The sequence below is a fragment of the Opisthocomus hoazin genome, chromosome 1, assembly GCF_030867145.1.
Source record: "Opisthocomus hoazin isolate bOpiHoa1 chromosome 1, bOpiHoa1.hap1, whole genome shotgun sequence".
Lineage (NCBI taxonomy): Eukaryota > Metazoa > Chordata > Aves > Opisthocomiformes > Opisthocomidae > Opisthocomus > Opisthocomus hoazin.
The window spans coordinates 34,931,979-34,959,489 of record NC_134414.1 but is presented as its reverse complement, the minus strand read 5'-3'; the positions used below and the strand labels follow the sequence as shown (position 1 = coordinate 34,959,489).

The following is a 27,511-nucleotide window of genomic DNA, read 5'->3' as shown; positions in this document are numbered from 1 at the left end:
AGGGAAATGGTTTAGACTTCTTCCATTATAATGAATATTTAATCCAACATATGAATGTCTGTTTCAAGAAAAGTTTAATTTCAAAATACAGTGTGTATTATAGTTTTTTTTTTCCTGTCAAGTGTTTTAATGAAATGTTTGCAGTTGCAAATGCAATCTAACAGTTGTGTTTTTATAGACTCAAATAAATTTTCTTTGGTATTTGTGTGGTGGTTTCCATTTATTTTTAACAGCAATTTAATAAATTTTGATGCTAATGGTTATTTGAAGGAGATTTATAAGAATGGTAAGCGCACTTACCTCCAGTAATGTTTTCAGTTAACTCTTCTGCAGTTGTGATTTTGGAATATTTGTTGGCATTACACATATTTTTCTATCCAGTAGCCACTAGCCACAGACACGAAATAGCTTACGTACAAAGAAAATAGTTCTCTCTGTGACACTCAGGAAATATCTTTGAAGGCAAATACTGCATTTTTAAGTCCTAGTCCTTTTAAATATTCTTTATTCTGTGCTTCCAAAACATTATGACGTGTATTTCAAACACAAGAACTACAGCTGGGATAAATTATGGTGTGTTGTTAGCTATTGCATAGATTCCTCTTTTTTTTTTTTTTTTTTTCCTGTTTTTCTCTGGCCTCCACCCTTTATGCTATGATTGACAAAGGTTAGCATTATCTGGTTTTAGTCTCCTGATCCATATGAGTAATACAACATTCATTTTCTTACTATTTATGTACTGCTTTTTATCCTCCGTGGAAATTACTTTGAATCTACAGATGAAAAGCATGCTAATTTATAAAACTCAGATATCTGTCCTAATTTTACAGATGTGGTAAACCGAAGGAATGGGATAATTAATAAGATTGAGCTCTGCAATGAAGTCAGAAATGATTTTGCAGCAGGTATCACGTGGCATAGGGATTGGACCACAACGAACATATAGAGAGACTTCAGCTCCTATCTGAGTGATCCATGCAGCATCTGCAAGGAAGGGTTCTTTGTGCAACAGCCTTACAAAATTTACCTTGAAAAAAATGGCAAAGTAATATTTGACCAGCGGTTATTATAGAGGCTGTGGAAAAAATAAGTTAATGTTTTGTTTGCCCTTTACAAATAGTGTCTGTGTGTGTATACCAATATTTTTATAAAGTTCATCTATATAACATATATATTTTTATATATGTATATATATACACACATGAAAATAAAACCCACAGGCATTTTAAGAGTAGAGTTCCTTGAATGCAAATACTTGGATAATTTGTGGTTGTCTTCCTCCTAGGGTTCAGCAAACCCCTGCTTTTGATGGCGGGTTTCTGCTGTTTTGAGGGTGGGATGAGACAGTGGAATGACTGTGGAAAAAGTACACTGAGGAGTTCATAACTGGCATGGGGCAGTGATCTCTGGGGTGGATCTTACATGGTTGCTGAATCACGAAGGTCTAGTTATTCATTTATTTTAAAAGACACAGTCGACATAGAAAATCATAGAAAAAGATTTAAACATTTGAAAATGCAGCACCCTTTGCAGGATGGGAGGCTGAACACGACTTTTCGAGGCTGCTGCCCAGTGAGGTGAGTTGTCTTGCCTAAGGCTTGCAGTTTGTGGAAGTTCTGCTGCTGCTGGGTGAGGTGTCTGAACACCGGCCGGTGTCTCTGTTTCTGCAGGGTGTGATGCAGCCAGGCGCTGGGTACTGGAGCATGTGTTCCACTTCAGGCCTTGAATAGTCTAATTGCAGTGAAGCCCTGCAGATTGTTACAACAGTTTCTTCTAGAAAGAGGGCATAATTAGATATAAGCCTTTCAAGGTTGGCTTTTCTGTGCTGATACTCATAAGTTATACAATTAAATGCTGTTCTGTATTTGCATGTGGAATGGTTTCCACTCGGAGAACTCTGCTTGCTGTGCAGGTACTACGCATCTTAATTCACTAATACAGGTGTTAGAAAGGTACGTTTTTTTGAGGACAGGGCTGCCATTCAAAGGGACCCTGACAGGCTGCAGGAATGGGCTGAACAAAACTTTGTGAATTCCAGAAACAACAAATGCAAAGTCCCGTACGTGGAACAGACTCGCCCTGCCGTCAGGACAGTCTGGGGACCCCCTGGCTGGGAAGCTGATCTGCTTGGGAAGGACCCTGGGCTCCTGGTGGGTAGTCAGCTGGGCACGAGTCACTGGCATTGCTGAAGGCTGAGAGCTTTCCAGTCCAATAAAAGACATCGACAAACTGGTGTGAGTCTGGCAGGGGCCACCACGATGGTCGAGGGCTGGAGCGCATGCCCTGTGAGGAGTGGCCAAGGGAGTGGGGCTTGTTCAGCCTGGAGATGAGATGGCTTGGGGGGATTTCACAGCAGCCTCTCAGCACCTGGGGAGGTGGATGAAAAGGCAGTGGCCATCAATTGAAAAAGGAGAGCTTCAGGCTGGGCACAGCAAAATATTTTTCAATCTGAGGAGAACTGAATGCTGAGCAGGTTGCCCAGAGAAGCTTTGAAGTGTCAGTCCTTGGAGGTTTTCAGAACTTAACTGGACAAGAGCCCAGCCTGGTCAGGCTTCAGAGTCCACCTTCCTTTTGAGCAAGAGGTTGGACTGGAGACGTCCCGAGTGGTTTCTGTGATGCTAGATTCTAGATAAGAGAGAAACCGAGACACGATGTTTGTAACTTGCTTGAGATGACATACCATCTGTGGCTGAACTGGGAACAGAGTTATTAAATTCTGAGGCTCAGTGGTGCATATGTGCATGCTAATGAGATCTCTTGGGTGAAAGAGCCATCAGCGCTTGGGAAAATAGCCTTGAGAGAAATCTAGGTTAAATCCACATAGCGTTCCATCATACTGATGTCTGAGATTCAGGCAGCCACAGGAAAAAAGCAGAGAAATTTCAGACATAAGAAGCGAGCAGGATAAGGAAGAGACAGGAACTGGAACAATGAAGGTCAAAAAGATAATTTAGTATTGATCCAATTTAAGCGGAGTAGGAACCCTCTCAGTTCCTGTTTTCAAACATTGATCTAATTCAGGATAAAGTCGAGAGAAGTATTGCATTTCAAGTTATAGATTTGTTTAGTGTAGGTTTAGTAAGTGTGGTAGAACACAAGTCAGTTATAAGACAAAGAATGCAGGTGGGGAAAGGGTTTGTTTTGCGTGAAAATGAAGCTTTTTAAACTATGGGACAGTTTAATGAAAGTTGTATTTGACATGCTGTAGCCATAAAGGGTGTAAAGATTTTGTTTTCTGAAGGCAAAATGTGTTCTGAAGAATGTGCCATATAACCTCTCAGGTTTGGGGTTTCTTGTTTGAAAGAAATAAACATCCCTCAGGCACCTCTTGCCAGATATCTGCACAAGCTTTTGTCTGCGTGTTTTGGTCTATGACTTGCAAACTGTTGCACCAGAACACTGCTCTTTTCTTAAAACACTTGAGAAAAGTAAGTGTGGAATGCAGAACAAATTTTCGTAATTCTAATTTATACAAATGTATAGGTGAATTCATCAACATGTGTATATCACATGTAAAAAAATTGGCTTCCACCACCTCATCACTAGAAAAGCTTATGAAAACTTCTTGTATTCAGTATGGTGGCAATTGCAGATCTCTGTGGCTGTCAAGTGGCACAAGAACTTTCGAATTCAACATCCAAACATTTAAACATGACAGATTTTCTCAGTGTTGCAGGTTTTGTTGGAGTTCCATGTTGGGGGCTAGGGGAGGGGGGGAGAAGGCAGAAGAATCATAAAACCCCAAAGCGAAGGAAATGAATGGTATGGGGAGCTTTATTACTTGTTCATAGCACAAACCCAGCACTCCTGGATTTTTTTGTCGTTAATGTTACTCAAGTGGTTAGAGTTAGTTATTAATCCTCTCCCTGTACAGTTTTAGCATGACTTAAAACCTGTAGATGTGTATCACAGAATGGCTGTGGGTGGAAGGGACCTCTGGAGGTCATCTGGGCAGCCTCCCTGCTCAAGCAGGGCCACCTAGGGCCAGCTGCCCAGGACCCTGTCCAGACAGCTTTCGAGTATCTCCCAAAGATGGACACTCCGCAGCCTCTCTGGGCAACCTGTGTCAGTGCTCGGTCACTCTCAGTAAAAAAGTATTTCCCAATGTTGAGAAGGAATATAATATGGTATTAATATCCTGTTGAGCTAATTGCTGGATGGAAAAAGCAAGGAGGGCCGTCCTTGGCCCTAAGTGTTTGCAGTACAGATGCAGGTCAAGAGGCACAGGAGTGTTGGTTGGTGGGGCTGGCGAAGGATAGAGCACGTCAGTGGCTGTAGCCCAGCTCCTCTTCCCGAGGGCGTAGCACACTGATGTGGTGAATGGTTTATCTGGTAACAATGGGAGGAAATGGAGATAAGGTGTGCCCAGTAGTCGACATGTGGCAGAGACTGGAGAGCTCTGCTTTGGGATGGGGAAAGATAACGGGGGGCATAGACACAGGATAAGAAGGAAATTGTAGGAAGACTTGAAACCAGTGGGTTTGGTGGTGAGAGAAGGGAATTGGGTGATGGTGGAACTGGACAGAGAAATGAACAATTTGGGAAGTGCTGTCTGAAGAAAATAGAATAAAATACAGCATATGATTAGTTGTACAATTGCTGTAGACAGCCTGGGATGAGGATATGGCCAAAAGGTGTACATGTGAATCACCCAAAGAAAGTCCTTGCCTGGTCCACAAAGATGGACTTTCAGTCCGTTTAAATAAGTGTGGTTGGGACTTTTTGTTTTGCACTTTCGAGTCCATATAAGACCAAAGCCAACAATAAAAATAACCACTCTTAACAATACTGCTGCCAAATTTAATCAAAACAGCAGACCAAATAGTTAGAGGCTTCTTCCCCTTTACCCATCCTCTGTAATTGTTGGCTGCTATCAAATTTTGCATTTTCTTATCTCAGAAGTTGAAGGCAGTGTTTAGGTAAATCAGAATTACTCACACCGGTTAAGAATTGCAGGATTACTCCTTCAAGACAGCTTCTTTTGTCCCTCTATCATGTAGCTGTGGGTGAACTGCTGATTCACATCCTTTACATTCAATTTACAGTCGTAATTTTCCTTGATTTCCTGCAGAGAAATTGAACTCTTCGTGTTCCACCATGTTTCTCTCTACTTTTATTTCCTGTGCCCCTGTTTTCTTCTTTGTTTTTGTTCTCTTTTTACCTCCATCTTTCTCAATACATGCAAATTCCTATCCACCAGCACTGACTGCCTTTTTAAGATGAGCTGGCTGCTTATATTAATGTTTTTATTCCATGGTAGTTACGATGTTTGAACCATGAAATGAGTCATTTGACAGACATCCATTTTTTAATAAAACACACCAATTATTTGGTGAAAGGTAGCATTCAACAAATACAAAAAGGACCTTGGACTTTGAACTTTGGAAATCTCTTGGAATGTATTTTCTTCTCGCTGCTGGATTTTCTAGTGCTGTACAATAGATTTTGTATTTACAATATTATTTTATAGGACATACACAGATATTAGAAATACGGGAAGAGGTTAATAGTGCCAACTACCTACCAGGTAATTCTAATTAATTAATCTCCTCAGTTATCCAAGCCTACATGACTGCAGCAGGCAACACCAGAACTAAGGTCTGGTTTTCATGTGATTCTTTAGGCAGAGAGCCTTTGGCCATATGGACGAGTCCGTGTCCATCCTGACAGAAGAGGAACTGGCAGTGCTGCCACAGAGGGGTTGCAGTGTTCAGATATCAGCTGCCTATAAACAACCGTAGCTTGTTTTCAGGCTTCATCATCTGCGCAGAAATCCATTGGTCCTTGTGATAAGAGTGTGTTTTTCCAACTAGCAAGTTAAAAGATCATTGTACTTGAGATTGAGATTTAATTGTATTAGGAAGCATAAAATTGCTGCTTGAGAGGCAGATCAGTGTGATGGCCTTCCAGACTCGCAGCATCTGCCAAGTGAGGAGTCTTGCAAAAGCCTGCCTTAACTTCCCATCTGCAACAAGTAATAAATAGAATACCAGGCTTAGAGCAGTCTTCAGGCAGGAATACCATGGGAGGAATGCAGAGCTTTTTCTAAATTGAGTTCATTTCAAATTGACTGTCTTTTGGGAGGATTTTCTACAGATGTCAGATTTACAAGTCGGAGTGGGCGAGCTTGACCAACAGAATTCCATTTATACAGCCATTGGTCAGTATTTCATTTCAAGATTTTTTAGCCTCCCTCATTAAAATACACTTTTAGAGAGTCATCATTAACTTCTCTTCTCCACGTTCCGCTAATTAAAGCAACAGTTGGTCAATATTTGCCTTTAGGAAGCTCAGTGTGCCCCACTGTATTCTGTCCATCCGTGTGAGTTAACTGGTACTCAAAGGACCTGGGAAGAAAACTGTTCTGAACGGCTTCCAGTCAGTTCTATCTGCACTAATTGTAAGCTTTTATGTGTGTGTGTGTGTATGTATATATATAAGATGTTATTCTCAGATGCGTAATTATGGATGGTTTGTGTGTTATGCTGAAGACATATTTAATAATATATGTAATACTCAGTAATACTCTGTATCTGGTTTCTCTGTGGATCAAAGACTCTCTGTTGGTTCTGAAAGACATTTTCCCCTATCAAAATAATTTTTATTGCTGTCTATTTTTAAATATGGGCCATTATCTTTTGCATAGGCGTACAACGGTCACACAGTATTCTAAACTGCCCACAGCATATCCAAGCACATCCATCATGTCTGGTTTAGGTGGATTCTTACTTAGTTGATTCATACGAATTTTTTTTTTAAATCATGTAATTGATGTGTCCTTAATTTCTGTGAAGGAACAAGGTCTGATAATTTAATCCATTTTAATATGAACTAGACATATGCCTTGTAAGTTTTTAGACTGCTTTATTTTCATAATGTTAAAGCAATTATATTCTACTGTGTACAAAAAGCCACAAGGGGAAAATCTAAGTGATTACCAAGTCTTAATTATACACATTTGTGGCTCAGTATTGCAGTTTCTTAGAAGAATTTTGTGATGTTACCCCAAAAATGAATTTGGTGCTTCTGAAATTCAGCATTTCTTTAAAGAAAAAAAAAAAAGAAAGGTTGCATTAAAATCGAACTGAAAAGAGCCAGAGAATATATGGCCAGTAGCTGTTAATAACTGCTGCTGTTTACAGGTTTAGAGTTTATTAACTTTTTTCTTTCAATCCACTCCAGAACAGTTAATGGTAATTGTCATAAATACGTTCTTTTGAAGATCTCTTTTTCTGTAATTGAGGGGTGGTTTGGTAAATAGTTTGTGGTATGATTTGTCCATCTCCAAAGTAGTTCCAGTAACAAGACAGAGTGCAGCTTTACATTAGCTGCTGCGGTCACTGATGAAGGGATCTTTACTGAAAGCTGTGGTCATCTTACAGCTTCTTTGTGAGCAGACAATGTATTTGAATCTTGTCAGTCTTCAGTAACAAAGAATTTAATATTTCTCGTTTTCTGTCTACAGGAAAATTGTTCCTGCAGAGCTTGAAGCTGTTCAAGTTGGGAAGTTCTGAACTGTTTAATTTTAACACTGTAGGATTTAGTATACAAGTGGCAGAGAGATGATTCTGCTTCATGTCTTGTCCATGGGAAATAGGCTAATCAAATGTTTTCCAATTAGAACAATCAGCCTGTCAAGGGAAACAAGCCAGTATTGGGCTTGCATCCAGTTCTTCCTAAGGCATTTTGCATCAGAGAAGATTAGTTCGGTGGCATCATCGCAAGGTTGAGGATTCACCAGGGAATTGGAAGTACGTGGGGCAGGGGTGAAGCAGACCCGGGGAAAGAAAAGGACCATAACAGCAATGATTAATTATTGCTGCTCACAGAAGCAGAGAGGCATATTTTTAGAGGTCAATCTTCGCTTCAAGTACATGATGCTTTCTTTTGTCGGGTACCTCTGGCAGTGGAAAGCTGACCTAGAGAAAGATCAGTCAGTGAAGCTGGTGCTCTGGCTTCGGAAGCTGGCGCTGCTACCCGGGAGCAAAGTGCAGTCGTCACTATGTGAGGAGAGACGCCAATTCAGCACTGTCCCTCTCGGTGCGGGTCTGCTTTCACTTAATGTTTTTTCTTTCGGAACATGAGTCACCTGGGCGAGCATCCGTCGCACTTTCTTCTCTTGCAGTGCGGACGGTCGTATTTATATAGCGAGGGATGAATTACTCTTCTGGGTCAATTCAGCCCAAACTAAGCTGTCATGGCAAAAGTACAAAAGCTTATCCAGGGGACGGCTACTAATAGGAGTATAATTTAGCTTCAGAAGGTTATTTACAATATTTTGGTTTAGAATGGTTTTGGACTGTTTGATGATGTACTTAGTTTTCAAATTCAGAAGAGGAAATAAATTCTGTGTTCTCCTTTGACAGTGTAAAATGTTTTCAGTCTTACCTAATGCTTGTGGTTGCTCTGTGCTGAGATGCAGTACTTCCATGCACTCTCCTGAGTCGAGGCTGAACTGGTCTTCAACTCTTGCTATAAATTTGGTGTGCTGTTGTCAGTAGGCTGTGGACAAATCAATGCAGTAGGAAACTACAAATACCAAATATGTTAACGTGCCACCATTAGGGATGCCTTCAGAAATAACGATAAAATTTAGCTGCTGGTAGAAGATTAGAGAGTTGTATTAAACCTGTTGTTTATAGCTGTCATCTTGTATATCAAAGCAAAAACTATTTAGGGTGGAATCCTGATAAACTTGTCCTTCAAGTTCCTCTTAGCACAGTAAAAGCGTAAAAGTTGCTTTCTTTTTTCTGACTATTTTTGTGGCCTGTGCAAAATTAATTTGACATTAATTCCCATTTCCAGGTAGGTGTTCACGCTGTGTGTGCCTTCCGCATCATTTGCTAGATGCATATTTTGTTAGTCTTCTGAATTTACAAAATGATGTAAAAATGGAAGAGAAGGTGTTATTGCACTACCGGATAATTCTGCTTGGAGTTAAAAAAGGAGGGAAGTAATAGCGGCACTGGGAAAGAATAAAGAGATTCTTTATATTCTTCACTAGGGAATATTTTTGCATTGTATCCAAGAACTAATTTGCTATCAGTTTTTCTGACATGAACTTGTAATACTTGAAATGACAGCTATTTTAGAAAGTTTAATTTGGGTGTCCTTTATGCTTTGAAGTGTCTAGGGAAATAGTTAAGATATAGTATAGAATAGTTAATAGTCTAGGGAATAGACATGGGCAACATAAAAATAAAAATCCTTGTTTTACCTGGTTTAGTTTTATAATTGAGATGATTTATAGAAGAGTCCACAGTGAATCTTAGCCTGACCTGAAAGTTAATTAGATTACCGTGGATATCAGGTTCTACACTCAGTCTTTGCAAGCAGCCAAGTTAAAAAGCAGGCAGCTGGTAATCCTATAATTCTTTACATTGAGTTCCTTAAAGAAGTAGTAATGTAAAAACTTTTAAAAGTTGTTACTTGTCTTTTCATTCTGCTTTTTCAGTCCAAGGCAACTGTTTTCTCGCCACTCTCACTTTGCCTGTAATGTATCCCAGAAATGCTGGCTGGAAGGGGCTTCTGGACATCATCTAGTCCCACCTCCCTTTAGAAACAAAGCAAGATCAGCCATGGGTTTGTCTAGTTGAGTCTTGAAAACCTCCAGAGATGGAGATTTCACAAGCTGATTTACTGCGGTAGTTTGCAAGGTAACGTAAAACAAAATCTGTGAAACTCATTTCAACTCTCAATATTTCTGAATCAGATTTTGGCAGCCGTTGCCTGGCAAAGAAGCTGCATTGCCACTTCTGTATGGAAGATAATTGCAGTGTGGGTTTCACATCACCTAATTTTAGCTGCTTATGGATTGGGTACCTAGTTTGTTAACCAAAGAATCTTCCCCCCCCCATAATCAGTGAAAAGAAGTCCCTCCGAAAGACTACTTTTCCCTCTCAGGGGTGGTTGGGGTGAGTCATTCTGGGGAAGCGCCTCTTTCTCCCCACCATTAACAGGGAGGGTCCTGTTTCCATTTTGTGTCAGACTTGCTTAGATGGCCAGGTGAGGGGAATTCCTTCCCCTCTGGACCAAGGCAGTGTGGGGACTACACTCACAACTTTGTTCAAGTGGGAAATCATTAGCAGATACTACAAAAAAACCCACGAGGCAGAACGCTGACTGATTGATAGCCATAGCTATCGATGGCTTCTCAAGCGCTTCTCTCATGCTTTTCCTCCGTTTTCTGGTTTGGGGTTTTTTGTTTGCTTGGCCACAATGATTTTGCCTTGGTCATCATGCTACTCTGTTGTTTTTTTGGTTGCAAAGGGGTAATGAATTACTTTGTATTTATTTGAATTCTGAGATTTTCCCAGGATTATCATGGCTTGGAAGAGGGTGACTCAAAGATGGGGGGGTTTGGGTTGGACTTTTTTTTTGTTTTTACTTTTTTTTGGATGTGAGTTATGCAAGCACTTGGGGGAGGAAAGAGCATTGTGATGTGGCTGATAGAGGAAGGATTTTGCAAGCAGCAGTTTATTGCTCAGGATGCCTGTGGGGACTGCATGGTTATGCAAACTAGTGCCCTAAAGGGGAAACATCCCACTATTCCTTTAGCATAACATGCATAGCAGATACAGTGAGGCACAGTCAACGCTGCCTTAGAGCAGAAAACTTCCTTAACTACAACTTACAGAGCATCTTTTTTTTTTATTCCCACTTTTATTATTCTGCCAGCAAAGAAGTGGTAAAGTCTCTTTGTTCCTGATGGAACATAGGAAAGGATATATTTTGCTGTTCTTATTACCTTTGATCTTTTGTTGTTTCTTCGTACACCAAGATAAAAAAGAATCTGACCTTTCTGATATTACTTCCTTGCCCTGCTGTTGTTGCACGGAGGTTGCCTGAGAACAGCTATTTTTCTGTCTGCAATCTGCAGAGTGGCTCACTGTGTGTTATTAGGTATCGTGGGAGATTTTGTTACATTTTTGTCTTCCTTAAGACTTAAGTCTGCTGATTTAGTCAGTGACAGTGGCATTGAAAGTGAGTGTTAGTACAGGTTTTCCTAAACCTCAACTTAAATAGATCTGTTTTAAACTTTACCAAATAAAATACATTTCCAAACAATTGTGATAAAATGCGTATAGCCTTTTCTGATGGATGCAGTGCTTGTACTTGCTGGGCCTGAGCTATCTGCTGTCGTATGTGTCTTGGGAATGGCGTGTTGAAGGTCTCTCTCTGATGCATTGCAGGACCCTGAGGATGCTGTGCCTGTTGGGCAGAGGAGGGCCTGGTGCTGGTGCATGTGCTTTGGGTTGGCCTTTATGCTGGCTGGTGTGATCCTGGGCGGTGCCTATCTGTACAAATATTTTGCATTCCAGGTAAGTCAAATCCATTTTGTTACACGAGGGTTGCGGTTTTCTCTGTTACGATTTACCTTACAAGAGGGAAGAGGATTGACAGACTAAACGCAATAGCCTCGCTACTCCCATTTTTATCTTTCTAAAACTTCGGCTTTCCTAAAGGCAAAGTGTATCGTCTGCTCTGAAGTTCCTTGTTGGCAGAGGATGGCAGGAACGAAGCTGGCAAATAAAGAAAGCAACACTTTTGGAAACCTTGCTTTGCAGAGAAAGGATTATATCTAAATAGGACTTGGGTTTAGGAACGCCAGTGGTGTCCCAGATTTTCACCTGCTCTCTCTCCTGTTTCGCAGTGCTGAATACTGGAGGTGGATTAACCCCTTGAAAGCCTCCTTGTTTGACCCCAGGCTTCCTAGATGCATGTGGTACTGCTAATGCACAGGAAAGGAACTGCTTATCAAAGCAATGCAGTGACTCTCCTCCTTCCTAGCCTCCACAGGGGTAAGAAATACGGGCCCTGCAGGGGACTGAGGAGAAGCACAATCAGTGTCGTTATGCATGCTCTGTCAGGTCTATGTGCTCTGTCCCCCTCTACTCTGCCCTAGTGAGACCCTGTCTGGAGTACTGTGTCCAGTTCTGGGCTCCCTAGTTAAAAAAACATGAGGAGCTACTGGAGAGAGTCCAGCAGAGGGCTACGAGGATGGTGAGGGGACTGGAGCATCTCTCCTGTGAGGAAAGGCTGAGGGAGCTGGGCTTGTTTAGCCTGGAGGAAGCTGAGAGGGGACCTAATAAATGCCTATAAATGTCTCAAGGGTGGGTGTCAGGAGGACGAGGCCAGACTCTTTTCAGTGGTGCCCAGTGACAGGACAAGGGGCAACGGGCACAAACGGAAGCATAGGAAGTTCCGTCTGAACATGAGGAAGAACTTCTTCCCTCTGAGGGTGACGGAGCACTGGAACAGGCTGCCCAGGGAGGTTGTGGAGTCTCCTTCTCTGGAGATATTCAAGACCCACCTGGACAACGTCCTGTGCAGCCTGCTGTAGGTGAGCCTGCTTTGATAGCGGGGTTGGACTAGATGATCCCCAGAGGTCCCTTCCAACCCCTGCCATTCTGTGATTTTGTGAAGTCTAGTCCACGCTGACAAGATTAGACCTCTGACAAAGTGTATTTTCAGTCTTCAACAAATGGCACCACTGCATGAGGATCCCTGTGAAGGGAGTAGTGCCAGGGAAGTCATGCATTTACCTGAAATGTGGGAGAGCAGAGTTAAATATTATCTTCCTTCGGGGGGAATTGTCACTGGGCAGTGCTGGATGTGCTGCGCTGTTGCTCAAGTGGTGCGAGCACACTCACCCTCCTTCAGAAGCTGCGGGGGCTGCAAGATTCACAGGGTCAGAAAGGGAGAGTATAAGCAAAACATGAAGTCCTTTAGCCCACTGGTTGGTGCACATAATTATAAGGTAGAAATTCTGTGTTCTTGTCCCTGCTAACAGGATTATTTTTTCCCCATTTTAGTAGCTGCTAATGTGGAAGGCAAAGTGATTAAACATGAGACATTCTAGCTGAACTTGCAGTTTATAGTCTCTTTGGCTGTCACATTAACCTAATTTAGAGGAGACCTGTAGTGTTCCAAACGATGCTTAAACAGCATTGTGTATCTTGGTGGATTAACAAGGAGAGGGGAGCTGAGGGCCTGCTGCATTACTAACGCGTGTTTCCCCCGTGCTTAGCACCGCAGGGCTCCACCTTTCACACGCCAGGTAGCAGAAATTGGAAGTGCCGCTTGATTCAAACCTGTGGCACTTGTTCACAAGTCAGATCTGGGTTGAAGGACACATACAGGAATTGAGTTAATATTGCACTCAAGACATGTTTGCAGTGTAAAACTTTAAATTGGTGGCGTGTGCATATGTGTAAGTTGTATGTTTCTAAAACTGTCTGGCCTATAATTTTGGTATATGACTTCCTCTGATTCAGGAGTTTATTTTACACTTAGGTAACCTGCCATGTGTACCGTGACAGAAGGACACAAATTGGTTGTTTTAGTTTCTTTCCATTACATTTTTGTCTGTGAAAATGGTTCAAAACAAAAAAATAATTTATTTTAGAAACTGACTTTCAAAAATTCTGAAGCCTTGCAAAACTAAAGAACTTCACGTAATAATTGAGGTTGGCAGGAAACTCTTGAAGTCCTCTGGTTCAACTGCCTACTGCAAGCAGGACCAAATTCAGAGTCAAGACTTGGTTTTTGAAAGTGATTTGGGTGACCAGTTTCAATGCCTTGAATTACAATTACTGAATGCAGTTAAATCATAATTTAATAATAATAATATGCATGTAGGAACTTTGTTATCTTTCTAAAAATAAGAGGCAATGTGCCACAGATAATGGACGCAAAACAGAAGACTAGATTTTAAGACCCTGCCTTTGGGATCCTGTTTCCCTTTGAATTCAAGGGAAGGACTCCCTCTGGGTTCAGAAAAATCAAGGTTTTACCCGTGGTCCTGTTGTAGATAGCTACTGGCTCCTGCTTCGGTGTACGAATCAACCAAAGGGAAAACATTTCAGCTAGTCTGACAAGTTTTTCTTCTCTGCAGTGCTTTGAGAATATTAGTTTTAAACTTCTAAAAAGTCTACTGATGTGTTTGTTGCTGGGTTGTTTCCTGTTTTTAGCAGGGTGGTGTGTATTTCTGTGGAATAAAGTACATTGAAGATGGCTTAAGTTTACCTGAGCCTGGGGCAGAGGCTCAGAGTGCTCGCTACCACACGATTGAGCAAAATATTCAGATCCTGGAGGAGGAAGATGTTGAGTTTATCAGTGTGCCAGTCCCTGAGTTTGCTGATAGCGATCCTGCTGATATCGTCCATGACTTCCACCGGGTAAGAAATATTTCTGAAGTTGAAAGCATTTAAAACTTGAAAAATGTTCCCCCGCAGTCATTGTGATAAACGTACTCCCCAATTATTGTGGTGGGGAACAGCGGAGGGTGGAGGAGGCAGCAGAAATGTTGTGATCAGCAGCAGGCTGCAAGCAATTATTAACAGGGCACACAAAGTACAGCGTTATACAGGCATCACGAGGTAGTTTGTAAACCACCATTTGCAAATACGGTTCCTGTTTTTAGAAAGGGAAAACTCTTAGAGCTGTTTCCTTCCGTTAGTATGAGGAAGTAAAGAGAATATAGTTCTTGTGGTGCTAAGCCCACCAAGACAGAATTTGACCGACTGTTGTGGTGCCGAGGGACGTTTAGATAGGGCTGTCGTAGCTTTGGCCTCAGCTTGCGGGGGGCAGATCGCGTCTGACGTCACCCCCAGAGGTGCTCTCCTAGCGTGGCTCAGAAACCCCAAGGCAGCAGCAGAAAGGGAGGGAGGCAGCCAGCTGACTGACCGTGGAAGGGAGCTGCTTTTCCAGATGCCATAGGAAGCCTAGCAGAAGCCGAATTTTCCTTGTGCGCCACAGGCTATTGGGATTCCTAAAGGCACTGAACCGGGGTTTCGAAGCAGTTTTAGCTGTTTCTTCCTTTTTTGTAGAAACAACTTCGATTGGTAGGAATTGTGGTAGCATGTTTTTGCTAAGGCAGTCGACAGGCTTACAGCTCTCGGTATTAATGATAGCTGTAAAACAATTAGAAGCCTTTTTTTTCCTCTGTCATCCTGGTTGAAGCTGTCTCATAGCGATGAAGTGTTCTACAGCTGGTTTTCAGGAAGTTAAATTTCTGTGAACATTTGAACACTTCACTGAACAGCTTTTTTTAAGCAAGGCTGAAAAAGAATAGGGAAGCGTCCTATTTTTTTATGCAAACTTCAGAGTTTCAAGTTTCCTAGGCAAAATGAGTGCTATCTATCAAATATTCATAACCAGATTTTGGAGAAAACGTTGCTTGCTTGAGCTATGTCATTTAAAAATATTCCTGAATATATTTAGGGAGCTTCTGGTAAGAGTTAGAGCAAAGCCTCTGAAGAGGGAAAACCAGGAAAAAAAGGCAGTATGTAAGAAGTGAATAGGAACAATATAATATTAGAAATTTACTTTTTGATTTAACGGGTTAAATACTTTGCTCTAAAGGTAAGTGCAAGGATCATTTGCCGTAGGCACAGCACTTACTCCCATGTAATGAGATTATTTGCACCGATGATTGCTGTCCTGGTACTATTTTAACTGTTGGGCTCTTGGTGCTCTGTATTTGATATATGTCTGCAACCTTAGAGCTTTCAGCAGCTCGAGAGAATGTCTTCTTTAGCAAGAACAGATGCAGTAACGCATGGCTCAGTGAACAGAGCCATAGGATTCATCGGGATAATTCCCTGGGCTTTTATATCTCTGTTTTTATCAAATAATGGCAAATATTGCAGTTCAGGTACTATAAAGATAACAATTTGGCTGTGAATAATCATTAACACTTCAAGTCAGTAATATTTTTGAAAACAAAAGGATTTTTTTCCTTCTATATTTTGTTCGTACCAGCAGCTTTTCCCCTTTACACTATAACAAAATACAAAAGCATGGAGACGGGAGCAAGGTTTTTGCCCTGTTGTTTTAAAATGCAGGCACTAGAAATAAATGAATACTGTACTTGATTCCCTGACAGCTCAGATACACCTTTGTAATTTCATTACTGTAGTGCATTTGAGCTACTTATCGCCTGCTGCCTTGCACAAATCCCTGTCACAGATTTAAACTCTCATCAAGACGGCTTTTTGTTTCTGCGTTTACCTACCCTCAAGCTGGAGTTTGTTGGACAGACTTTATGTTGAACAAAACAATAATTTGAAGAACAACACGAGGCAGTAACAGTTTAGGAAAGTCTGATGTTCTCGTGATTTTGACTAAAATAAGTATTTCCTCAACAGAGACTCACTGCCTATCTTGACCTTAGCCTGGATAAGTGCTATGTGATTCCGCTGAACACTTCAGTTGTTATGCCGCCAAAAAATTTCCTGGAGCTGCTCATCAACATCAAGGTATGGTTAAATCATAAGTAATTTGTTCTTAAGACAGGGAAAGTGGATAATTTTTTCTTTTTTTTTTTTTTTTTCTTGTTTTCCCCAGAACTCTGACGTTCACACAAGGCACATGTGTTAGTTAACTGATCACTAGAGATCTTTGCAGAGACGGAAGAAAGTCTATAACCTTCGTAGTTAATTAACTACAATCATGAAGGAATTGTTAATTGAGAGGAAGGCAAACAAACCTGATTTCATTCTTTGAAGCTATAAATTTGATTGACAAAACAGTGTAGATATGGTGTACCTACTCTTGGATAGTAGTCTATGTGGTTTTTTGACTTATAATCCATTGTGACTAAAGTTGCTCTAAAGCATGTATGTGCTGGACTAGGACTGGTTGGCTGAGAGGCTTAAAGTAGATATACTTGGAAATCCTTTTAACACGGGCATTGTTTAAAGCGTAGGTCCCTGGGGCTGGCCCCTGCTTGGAACTGATCCAGTGGCTTGAGGGTGATGTATGTGAGGTGTGTTGGATCGGCTGTGCGTGCCCAGGGAAATTAGATGTGGCACTGGGTGTGATGGACTAGCACTGGATGCGAGTTCACGAGGCAGCTTCCAGCAGCCTTAAGATGCATCTTCCTATTTCCAGGGAGGTTCTGTAGGAGTGATCAGGATTTGCACTGTATGATTAGCAAAGCACATTTCAGCAGGAGGGGTGTTAGTGTGGCCAGATTCCTGATTTTGTGGGCACCAGACCTTCAGAACAAGATTCAATGCCCTTAAAAACAAGGACCCTGGAAAGGACTGAGATACCACAATCGCTGAACAACCCAACATGAGTTTTCAGTATCATGTCGTGGGAGCTCCTGATCGCTTCCCTGCGGGATTTGATAATTGAACACTACTGCCAGGCCCATGGTGCTGGTGCTGGCTGGCTTCTCTCCACCACGGGGACATGCTGTTCTGTTAGTAGTAGTAACTGGGTGAAATGTAATGGCCTGTGAAATTGAGGAGGCCAAAGTAGATCATCTAATGGGAGTCTCATAGTAATTTAATACAAACAATCTTTATCTTTTTCTTTAACTCCTACATATGTATGCTTTTAGTGCAGATTTAAATAGTATTTACCTTGTTTTTCAGCCTTCTGATTTCTTTACAGGACAGCAAAACACTCCGAGCAGGGAAGAGAGCTGATAAGCTAACTTGTGTCTTAAGATTTTAGGGAGAATGTTTTGAATTTTATTTTGCTGGGCTTTTGAAAAACTTCAGAATTGTTGATACCAGCTAGGAGTTTGCACCTGTCAAACAAGGCTTTGGAAATAGGACTCCAGGAACCATTTTAGCCACGTCTGAGTGGTTCATGTATATAAATAAATTTCGTGTGAAAAATGAGTTCATGAGGAAGTCCTCTGCTGCTTTTTTGCTGCCTGTTTTGAGACAGGCTATTTAACCACTCTTTCATTTCCTGTGCATAAGGATGAGGTGGTGTCTGCAAAACACAGTGACCCCATATATTTTGCTTTTGTGTATGCTGTTTGTTTCCATTTTTAGTTCACATAAATTCCACTGTTTGAGTCTGTTAATTTCCTAGTTTGTCATTAGTACTAAATCAAATATGCTTGGTTTACAAGTAAGAGGATAACCAGGCATCACACATCTTGTTGAAAATCTGTGCAAAAGCAAACTGTTTTGATCATTGTCCCCAACAGTGAGTGTCCTAATTTTACGAGACATCTGTTTCATTCTCATTGTATTAACAAAAAGCTGTGGGCATTTGATGTCTCAGAAAATCAGGCTACACGTTTTGTAACTGAAATTTGGTAAACTGTTCTGCAGATGCACAAAGTGAGTACATTTCTGTCCACTGTCCTGCAGTCACACTGGCTGCACTAGGAAAAAAAAAAATGTATGAAATTAAAGTGCCCGTTTCATTAAAATGAGCTCTGAATACATGGCAGAGGGCATTTTATGAAAACAGAGGTGCTCTGGGCTGTTTTGTTTTTTTTTTTAAAAAAGCCATCATTTTAGCCTAAAGAACCGTGTTTCTATATATTGATACAGTTTGCTTGAATGTGCAGACAGTGAAAGGCCTCCTTTCTGTGGGAAACAAGGTATATTTATATTTGTTCATCCACCTTGTTTCCATCATGGAGCCAACTGGCCCATTTTAACCGTATGCGATGCACAGGGTGTCTGAAAGATGGTGGTGACATTTCTGGCTGCGCTTGGGTCCCAGTGCTGGGTCACTGCTCCTGCAGCAGCTGAGCAGAGGAGATTCCTGCGCTCGGCACTGCCCCGGGAGGGCCGAGAAGGCCGGGTCCGGGTGGTGGTCCGGGAGGTCCCGCAGTTCGCAGGGCACGGGCCCAGGACTGTCCTCGCAGGCAGCCGCGAGGCCTCAGCACCGCTGCTGCTCTGGAGCTCCCTCGGGACTCTCTCCTGAAATTAGAGAGACCGGGGGTTAAGATACAGTGATTTACAGTGATTAAATTACCAAATAATGAGTGGGATAATTTGGGAGCATGAAGTCTTCCAAGCTCTCATTGAAAGAAAAAAAATTGCTGTTGTTTTCCTCATAGTACGTGCTGAAGAAAATTTTCGTAATTTAAAGTTAATTTTATACAGTCCTTTCTTTCTTTACTGAAAACAATAGCATTTAATGAGTTGCTTCTCAACATGTCGCTTGGGCTGGAAAGACAGTCCTGTTTTGCAGTGGAAATTTCAAGTTGTTTATTGTCAATAAAATATATAGTGAACTTTCACCATAGAAGCTGTATTTTTTTCCATAATAAGTGATCATTTTGTTTTAGAAAGCAAGCAACAGCTTTTCTACCGCCATAGATTAGAGTCACAGTAACAGGATTTCTTAAGTGAGGTAATATTTCAGAAAGGTTGATGATTATTTACCAGTGGCAGTATCGGGAAGTTGGCTGACAGCTAAGTATGTGCATCTTCAGCTGCGCACAGCGAGGTGTGCACAGAGCCAGATTCCTCCGCCATTTCAGCTGCAGCAAAGTGACACTGAAGGGACCAGAAAAGGCTTGGGAAGCCTCTGCGTGTCAACGTGGCTCTTCCTTTTTCAGTGTATTGCCTTAAAACCTCTGATACACCACTACAGCTTTCTAATACCTTTCCATATAAACAATCGTGGGAGTCGCCATAATAACTTTGGGGGCTAGATGGTCTCGTCTTGTGTTTGGCCTGAGTTGTGACCCACGCTGTGAGCAAGTTCAAGGCTTCCCAAACCCCGTGGCCTGGGAGTGCTGGGGGACGACAAGTTGTCCATGAGCTAGCAGTGTGCCCTTGTTGCCAAGAAGGCCAATGGGATCCTGGGGTGCATGAAGAAGAGTGTGGCCAGCAGGTCGAGGGAGGTTCTGCTCCCCCTCTACTCTGCCCTAGTGAGGCCCCATCTGGAGTACTGTGTCCAGTTCTGGGCTCCCCAGTTCAAAAAAACATGAGGAGCTACTGGAGAGAGTCCAGCAGAGGGCTACGAGGATGGTGAGGGGACTGGAGCATCTCTCCTGCGAGGAAAGGTTGAGGGAGCTGGGCTTGTTTAGCCTGGGGAAGGCTGAAAGGGGACCTTATAGATGCTTATAATTTATATCTCAAGGATGGGTGTCAGGAGAATGGGGCCAGACTCTTTTCAGTGGTGCCCAGCGACAAGACAAGGGGCAACGGGCACAAACTGAAGCACAGGAAGTTCTGTCTGAACATGAGGAAGAACTTCTTCCCTCTGAGGGTGACGGAGCACTGGAACAGGCTGCCCAGGGAGGTTGTGGAGTCTCCTTCTCTGGAGATATTCAAGACCCGCCTGGACAGGGTCCTGTGCAGCCTGCAGTAGGTGACCCTGCTTTGGCAGGAGGGTTGGACTAGATGATCCCCAGAGGTCCCTTCCAACCCCAGCATTGATTCTGTGATTCTGTTGCCTGTAGCTGGAGTGTACCACAGCTGGCATGCTTCATCAGTGAGAGTGTGTGGAGCATGCTCCATGTCGAGCATGCTTCTGCCAGCTCCTGTTGGGGAGTAGTTCCCTCTGAGGTCTTTCGGGCCGTTGTTAATGAAGATAAAACTTTGGATGAGAAGCGCGGGACTGATCTGTGACAGTGGATGCTCGCGGAAGGAAACATTTCTTCTCTGCAGAAGGCTGATGTTACTGTAGCAGGAGAGCGGTGGACATACGCATCAGTGGAAGTTCTGTGACCTTCTTCCATATAATCATTATGTATTTCTGTAGTCCAGTGTGGTCATGTTTTGCACATTTAGAATAAAACTTGGTGGGCAATACATATTTTGAAAGCACTCCAAGCAGATATGTCACAGCCCTGTTAAAGAAACACAGTGCAAAGTGTTTCTTGTGTACTTAGACCTTGAAGAGATGGCTTTTGACACAGCGGTTATATTTTTATTCAACAGGCTGGAACATATTTGCCTCAGTCCTATTTGATTCATGAACAGATGATTGTTACTGATCGCATTGAAAATGTGGATCAGCTGGGATTCTTTATTTACCGCCTCTGCCGTGGCAAGGAAACCTATAAACTGCAGCGCAAAGAAGCCATGAAAGGTAAACGTTCCTCTTGCGATCTTTTGTGTTGGCAGAAAGTTCAGTGCCGCTTGAGCTCGATAAATAGGCTTGATTGTGTTGAAAGGAATGACTCTTATTAAAGCAGGCATTGCTGATTGCAGTAGCCAGCTCTGTGGGCTTGAGCACGCCTGATATTTTCTGTGGAGGTATGTAAATAATTCATTTCGTTGTGCAAAAGTGCTTGAGGGCCCAGAGAGCTAGGAGCTGCTCAAACATGCCTGTATGCATGGGTATGTTTTCTGGGGTCCAGGCTCTCATTGATGCTTTTGCATCCCCCCAAAACCAAAAAGCCCTTTAATATATGAGAAGCCATAGGCCTGTAGTCCAAGTACAGAATTGCAGGTTCCTCTTGTCGTTAAAGCCATTTATAAATTAGTCCATGTCTTCCTATTTACATTGGTGAAGTGTGAGTAAGAGTTGTCTTCACGGAAGAACTGTAGTGCTTAGTACCCCTCCATGGAGAATGTTTGGAAAACATAATTTGGAAGAGTCTTGACAAGCTACTAAATACTGCCTTAAAATTTTAACTCAGATTTTACTCAGACTTGCCTTTTTTAAAAAAGAAAAAAACAACCCTGTACGTGATGTGCAAGTGCACACTGAAGCAGTTGAATTGCTTTAGTCATATTGTTGGACCTGAGTGCTTGGGAAAAGAAGGAAAAGAAACACATTTTATAAAAATAATTTAGAATGATGTTTAAGAATGAAAAGGTCTTTATAGCAAAATCGAATTCAAAATACAGTATGTTGATCCTGTGGTAATAAATGATGGGCATAGGTTCGCAGTGAGCATTAGTTTGTCTAAAATTTGGTTAAATTCTGTCTTTCTCCAGTTCCGCTCTTTTTTGCCTATAGCGGTTTATTCCTTTGCTGTTCCCTCTCTCATGTCCCCACAAGCTTTATTACAGATGCACAGAGAGGGAGACTGGGAACTAATCTGGGTTAGAAGTAGCTGGGGGGGTTTTGGCGGGTTGGTTTTAACCAAAGCAGTGCTGCGATTTGGTTCACCACACCTTCAGGGTCATTGCCTGCTTATTGATTGTCTGCATCTGAGAGTGTGCCGGTGTGTGTTTCCTCTGAGAGGGGCGTTGAGGAGGGGTGGTTCTGATTTCGGGAGACATCTTACAGTAAATGTAGAACTATTATGTCTCTGAAGTACCTCATCCCCTCTTCTGTTTACCCTCCGTTGTTCTTTACCGACACACACAGGAATTCAGAAGCGCGAAGCCATCAATTGCCGAAAGATTCGACACTTTGAGAACAGGTTTGCTATGGAAACCCTCATCTGTGAGCAGTAAGGGGAATGTTACTGTTCCGGGAGACGTAACAGCTACAGTATGACCCCACCCTTTATATTGTGTGCAGTGATTATTTTTTAAAATCTTCTTTTATGTAAGTAGTGGACAGGGCTTTATTGCTGAACACCTTCCATACTTTTCATCTCATGATACATGTAAAATCAATATGTTTTAGTTTTTTCCTTGTTTTCAGGTGTGGTGTTCTTCTTATATTTGAATAGCAATTGTATAAAGACTTAGTTGCTAGTGCATTTCATGTGCTGAGTACTAGGAAGAAGAGAAAGTCTTTGAAATATCCACCAGTTTTTAATTAAGTAAAACTGAAAAGAATTATTAATGTACAAATGGACTGCAAGAGCTACTTCTAACTGTAATATTACCTGCTATATACTTTGTTACAGCATATAGACAAACCTGTATTTGCCTCTCCCTAACAAAGTGCAATTTGTTTTGTTTTTAAAATATTGTCATATTTACCTTTTTAGATTGATTTCTGACTTGATGTTTCAAAATGGCAAGTGTTTGCTGTAACAATCTTTTAGAAAATTAAGAAGTAACTTATGTTACTAACTTGTATATAATCCATGTATGTGCAATGGAAAATAAATCTTATAAACCTGTTTGTCTAAAAGTCTTCTGTTTTCTTTTGCTCTCACTGAGTGTGGGTGTTCACAGTTAGATTTAAAGTTAAAATTAATGCTTTTTACCTGCAGTGCTATTTTTAAAAGCAGGAAGATAAAACAGAATAGGTGATGGTTGAGAAATTAAATATGAACGGAGAAGCATGCTTTTCTGTTCCTTTCTCATTTAAAAGCGATACTGTACTGCTTGCTTAAATTCTGGGTTGGTATTTCCACAACACTTACAATCAGAGGGGAGATCCAAAGCTGACTTACGTGTTGTTAGCGTCTGAAGTCCCTGTCGGGACTATTTGTCAAATGATGTACATGATCCAGAGCGTGCCGTGAGCCGGGCTGACCCAGCTGAGAGCCAGCAGCGTTCACTACACGAGTGTGTTAAGCTCTTGACTTGTGAATCGCTAAGATGAAGTGCAGATTCCCTGCTTGAGTAGCCAGTTCACAACTCTTCCATCCTGCACAAAGGACAACCTTAAATTTAACCTAAAATTTAAAGTTAGTTGTAGAGTTGTTCATCTTGAAAGAAACCTGTGGATATCACCTAGTCAGGCATTTACACACGTGGTAAGACCCCCCTGATCCTGCTCTGCTCTGGACTGAGCAGTCGCAGCTCTCTCAGCCTCTCCTCATGTGTCCGATGTTCAGATCCCTTAACCACCTTCGTGGACCTTTGCTGGCCATGCCCCAGTATGCCCACATCCCTCTTCTGCTGGGGACCCCAGCACCAGACCCAGCCCTCCTGCTGTGCCTCACCAGCGCTGAGCGAAGGGGAGGATCACCTCCCTTCATCTGCTGGCGATGCTTTTCCTGCCGCAGCCCGGGAGGCTGTTGGACACCTTTGCTGCAAGGGCCCACTGCTGTCTCACGGTCAGTTTGTTGTCCATGAGGAGACCCAGGTCCTTCTTGGCAGAGCTGCTTTCCAGCCAGTTTGCCCCCAGTGTGCACTGGTGAATGGGTTGTTTCTCCCCAGGGTCAGCTTCCTGGCACTGCAGTCAGCCTGTGCCGTCGAGCGGTGCCCGTTCTCTGGAGCTAGCTCAAACACCGCGAATAGCATTCCGTATCCTGCCGTCTGCACTTAAAACTGCTACTCTTAAAGCAAGTTGGAATTTTTTTTATATGACTGGGATCTTTGTAGTGGCAGCTTCTGTGGAGGAGAGCACAGGACAAGATGTATCATCGTACCTGCTGTTTCGAAGCTGCTTACAAGAAAAATTAGGGGAGAGAGAAAAAAACAAGACTGGAAATCTTCCCAGAAATCCACTTCTAAGCTTCCATAGTGTGGGGATTGACTTGTCTTTCTGACCAAATTTTGAGCATTGATTTATCGGGAAAATAGGAATGTTTAAAAGAATATTTTCATATTTGCGTGCAAAATAATTACTGTTTAAACTGATTTTTAAATAATATGCACCATAGGCGTCCAAGTCTTTTGTCTTAGGTTCAGTCAGTCAAGAGGCTTTGGACTAATCTTATTTTTCATCTTTTAAAGGATATTTTCTTAATATAGTGGGAGGATGCTTTACTGGTTTTGGAGCTTTTACACGATTGTAAACATGCTATCGTCCAGCTTCCTGCTATTGTGAATGTTTGGATCGAGATAAAATAATATCTTTTGAAGGAAGTTTCTTAAATACACAATACATTTTTTTCTCTTCATCTGCATATGGCTTAATTTACAGTTTAGTCTTTGTGTAGGTGCATTAATGGAATTAAAAGTATAATCGTTACTTTCCGAAAGCTGGACTTTTTTAATCCATTCTTGATGGTGCGTGGCCGTCGTGAACATCAAATAAGGCCTCACACAGACGCAGGTTAGATGCTCATGTATAAACTATGTTTACATAGCTACACTTCGGTATAGACGTAAGCAAGCTGGAAAACCCACTGGGAAAATGTTAACTACAGACACTGACAGAATCCCAGAATGGCAGGGGCTGGAAGGGACCTCTGCGGATCATCTCGTCCAGCCGCCCTGCCAGAGGGTTATCAGGATGTTATCAGGATGTTCCAATTGTGTGCTGGCAATACAGGTCAAATGTGTGTCAGGACGGGGTTACTCGTGCGTTCTTTGGAACGCTGTATGACAGGAGTTTCGTGCTGGCGTACTTCCAAGCATGTTTCCAACCTTCTCATAAGCGTACTGTCCCTATTGTCCCTAAGTTAAACTTGTTAATTTTTAAGCAAGCCTCTCATTGTCTTTGACTTTTTTTCAAAACAAAACTCAATAAAAACTGTTGTGGTCTGTGTTGTGTCGTTTAATGGAGACACCAGCAAACGGGGCTGCTGAAGGGGTGGCAGAGGGGGGAGAAATAGGTTTGATCTGAGAGATGGGGTGTATATGACCGTGCTGTATCCCTGATAACTTGTGAGCCTGTTGGATGGCAGGAGGAAATTTATTTGTATCAATAGAGTGAAAGTAAACATGGCAACAGAGGGAGGAACTCACATGCCCTGAGGGAAAGCTCCCAGCATGTGCTTATGTCTTACTAAATGCCAGGCAGTTTGTATGGGAAGAAGACCTAAAACACCGAGTGCAGGAAAGGCTCCCGCTGGACCTTCTGCCCTCGTAGACAAAGTTGATGAAGCATGGGACAAAAACCCATGGGAAAAAATAGCTCTAGGAGCTGCTTGTGCTTTTTTCCTTTTTTATTTGTTGAATAAAGAGCATAATAAACAGACATAGCCGTGCTGTACCAAAGAGAAGCACATTTCTAGCCCAGTGAATGCCAGAGAAGGGTTAGTATAAAAATGACCTCATTGGACTATTATCTTTCCAAATATTTTTAAAACTCCTTGTAAGAAAGAAAATGATCCCTAATGCTCAGCCACATTTTTGTCACTGAAGTAGCAAAATGAAAGAAGTGCCACCGTGTCTGTCTGATGCAGGGGCTGTGTTGTTCCCGTCGCTCCCAAACAGCCTCTGATGCTCAGTGGGTCTCTGCACGTGTAAGGCTGTTGTCGCTGGTCGATGTGTATGGTCTGGGCTGCAAAGCGTGATGAAAGCTCCAAGTCTTCCCTCCTCTAGCTGAAGCCTTTCAGCTTTAGTAAAGAGCCACAGGGCAAGTTGTGGCATGCAGAACAAGCTGAAGACCTGCAAGACAGAAGATACAAGAGTTTGGTTATCTGGCACGAGGAGAAGCTGCGGGGTTACTTGAGGCGGTGTGTGCAGACACGTGAGAAGTACAGGCTGGGTTCATTTGTTCGAAGAAGCTTGCTTCCAGCTGAATCAGTACCGTGGAAGCCAACAGAGGGTTATCAAAGCCAACAACTGAGAGTAGAAGTTGCCCTCTGGAAAGGTGGGTACAGGCTTTTGTTGGCGTGAGTTGGGTGGGAGGGTGGAAGTCTGACACAGCTCCGTTAGCAGAAGCTTGTGGTGTAGAAATACTAACAGAGCTGTACTCTTACTAGCAGTTTGTTCTGGCTGTAGGAGGGTATTTTACTGCTATGGGGGAAACACCACAGCAGAGCCCATAGCGCTGTTGTCATGCTATGAGTTTTGCTGGAAGACTATACACCAGTGTTTTCACCTAATTAGGGTATTTCACTGCCGTGCCTTGGTAAAGAATGTCATCATCTTAGGTGCACTCTTACAAAAAGGAAAAAAGCAAGATTACAGGGAGATTCAATTCAGAGAAATGCCTCCGTCTGTTCACTATAGGCTACGGTTGCCAATTTTCAGTTGGTTTTCAGGTTGTCGATTAAAAGTTAATTTGATTGCTGAGAACTACTTCCAGTAGAGTGTGTTCTGCTTCTTGTGGGCTTCGGAAATCTTGGAAGAGGGGGCATGGGAAACATCCTCACTGGGGAGACGGCCAGCAGCAGGACAGGGCGTTGCCCGTGCCAGAGCACGCGTTCTCACGCGGAGAGAGGAAGCAGAACCTGGGACTGAGTAGGACGGGAAGGGAGGGATTGCAATGGGGTCATGAACGCGGCCGTGTAGTTGCAGGCAACAAGAGGGTTGCGGTTTGTTTGTTTGTTGACCTTGATTTTATTACCAGCTGGCAGTACCAACTGAGAGGAAGTGCCGTGCAGAGAGGGCACGGGACGCCCTGCGCACCCCCGGGGCAGAACATGTCCAGGGTCAGAGGCGCTTGGCCTGCTGGGGACACGCAGGATGGCACCTGCATGACAAAGCACACAGCGTGATGCCGCTGTGCGTGCCAAGGCGTGCTTTCTGCTAGTGTCCGGAAACTTTCCACAAGCGCAGAAAACTGTACTGGGAGTGATCAGTTTTTTCTGATGTAATTGCCCTTGCACTAAGGCTTCATTTGATAAATTGCATCACTTGGGGATTTTATTTTTTAGTACCCTGGTCCTCAATGTTAGCAGAAATTTGTAAAACAGACACGACTCCAACAGCCATTTTCACTTACAGAGATCTCATGTTCACACTGTGAATGATTGTAATTACAGAATCACAGAATGGTAGGGGGTGGAAGGGACCTCTGTGGGTCATCCAGTCCAACCCCGCTATCAAAGCAGGCTCACCTACTGCAGGCTGCACAGGACCCTGTCCAGGCGGGTCTTGAATACCTCCAGAGAAGGAGACTCCACAACCTCCCTGGGCAGCCTGTTCCAGGGCTCCGTCACCCTCAGAGGGAAGAAGTTCTTCCTCATGTTCAGACGGAACTTCCTGTGCCTCAGTTTGTGCCCATTGCCCCTTGTCCTGTCACTGGGCACCACTGAAAAGAGTCTGGCCTCGTCCTCCTGACACCCACCCTTCAGATATTTGTAAGCATTTATTAG

The 27,511-nt window shown here is 42.7% G+C and overlaps 2 protein-coding genes across 3 annotated transcripts in view; both read left to right on the top strand.

The window, feature by feature from the left end:
* The window catches only part of ITM2B (integral membrane protein 2B), a 28,999-nt gene extending 6,241 nt beyond the window's left edge, over positions 1-22,758 (top strand). The window contains exons 2-6 of one of the 2 annotated variants that reach the window (XM_075421927.1): positions 11,193-11,321; positions 13,977-14,180; positions 16,152-16,262; positions 20,658-20,808; positions 22,039-22,758. In XM_075421927.1, the coding sequence (XP_075278042.1) occupies positions 11,193-11,321; positions 13,977-14,180; positions 16,152-16,262; positions 20,658-20,808; positions 22,039-22,127 (684 nt within the window). In that variant the 3' untranslated portion in view covers positions 22,128-22,758. Of the gene's footprint in view, positions 1-11,192; positions 11,322-13,973; positions 14,181-16,151; positions 16,263-20,657; positions 20,809-22,038 lie in introns of both variants that reach the window. The other variant, XM_075421921.1, reaches the window with a different exon arrangement.
* A 3,104-nt stretch (positions 22,759-25,862) lies between these two features.
* The window catches only part of RB1 (RB transcriptional corepressor 1), a 90,024-nt gene continuing 88,375 nt past the window's right edge, over positions 25,863-27,511 (top strand). Inside the window, exon 1 of the mRNA XM_075421830.1 lies at positions 25,863-26,061. The gene's annotated coding sequence lies outside the window, so the exon portion shown is untranslated. The remainder of the gene's footprint in view (positions 26,062-27,511) is intronic.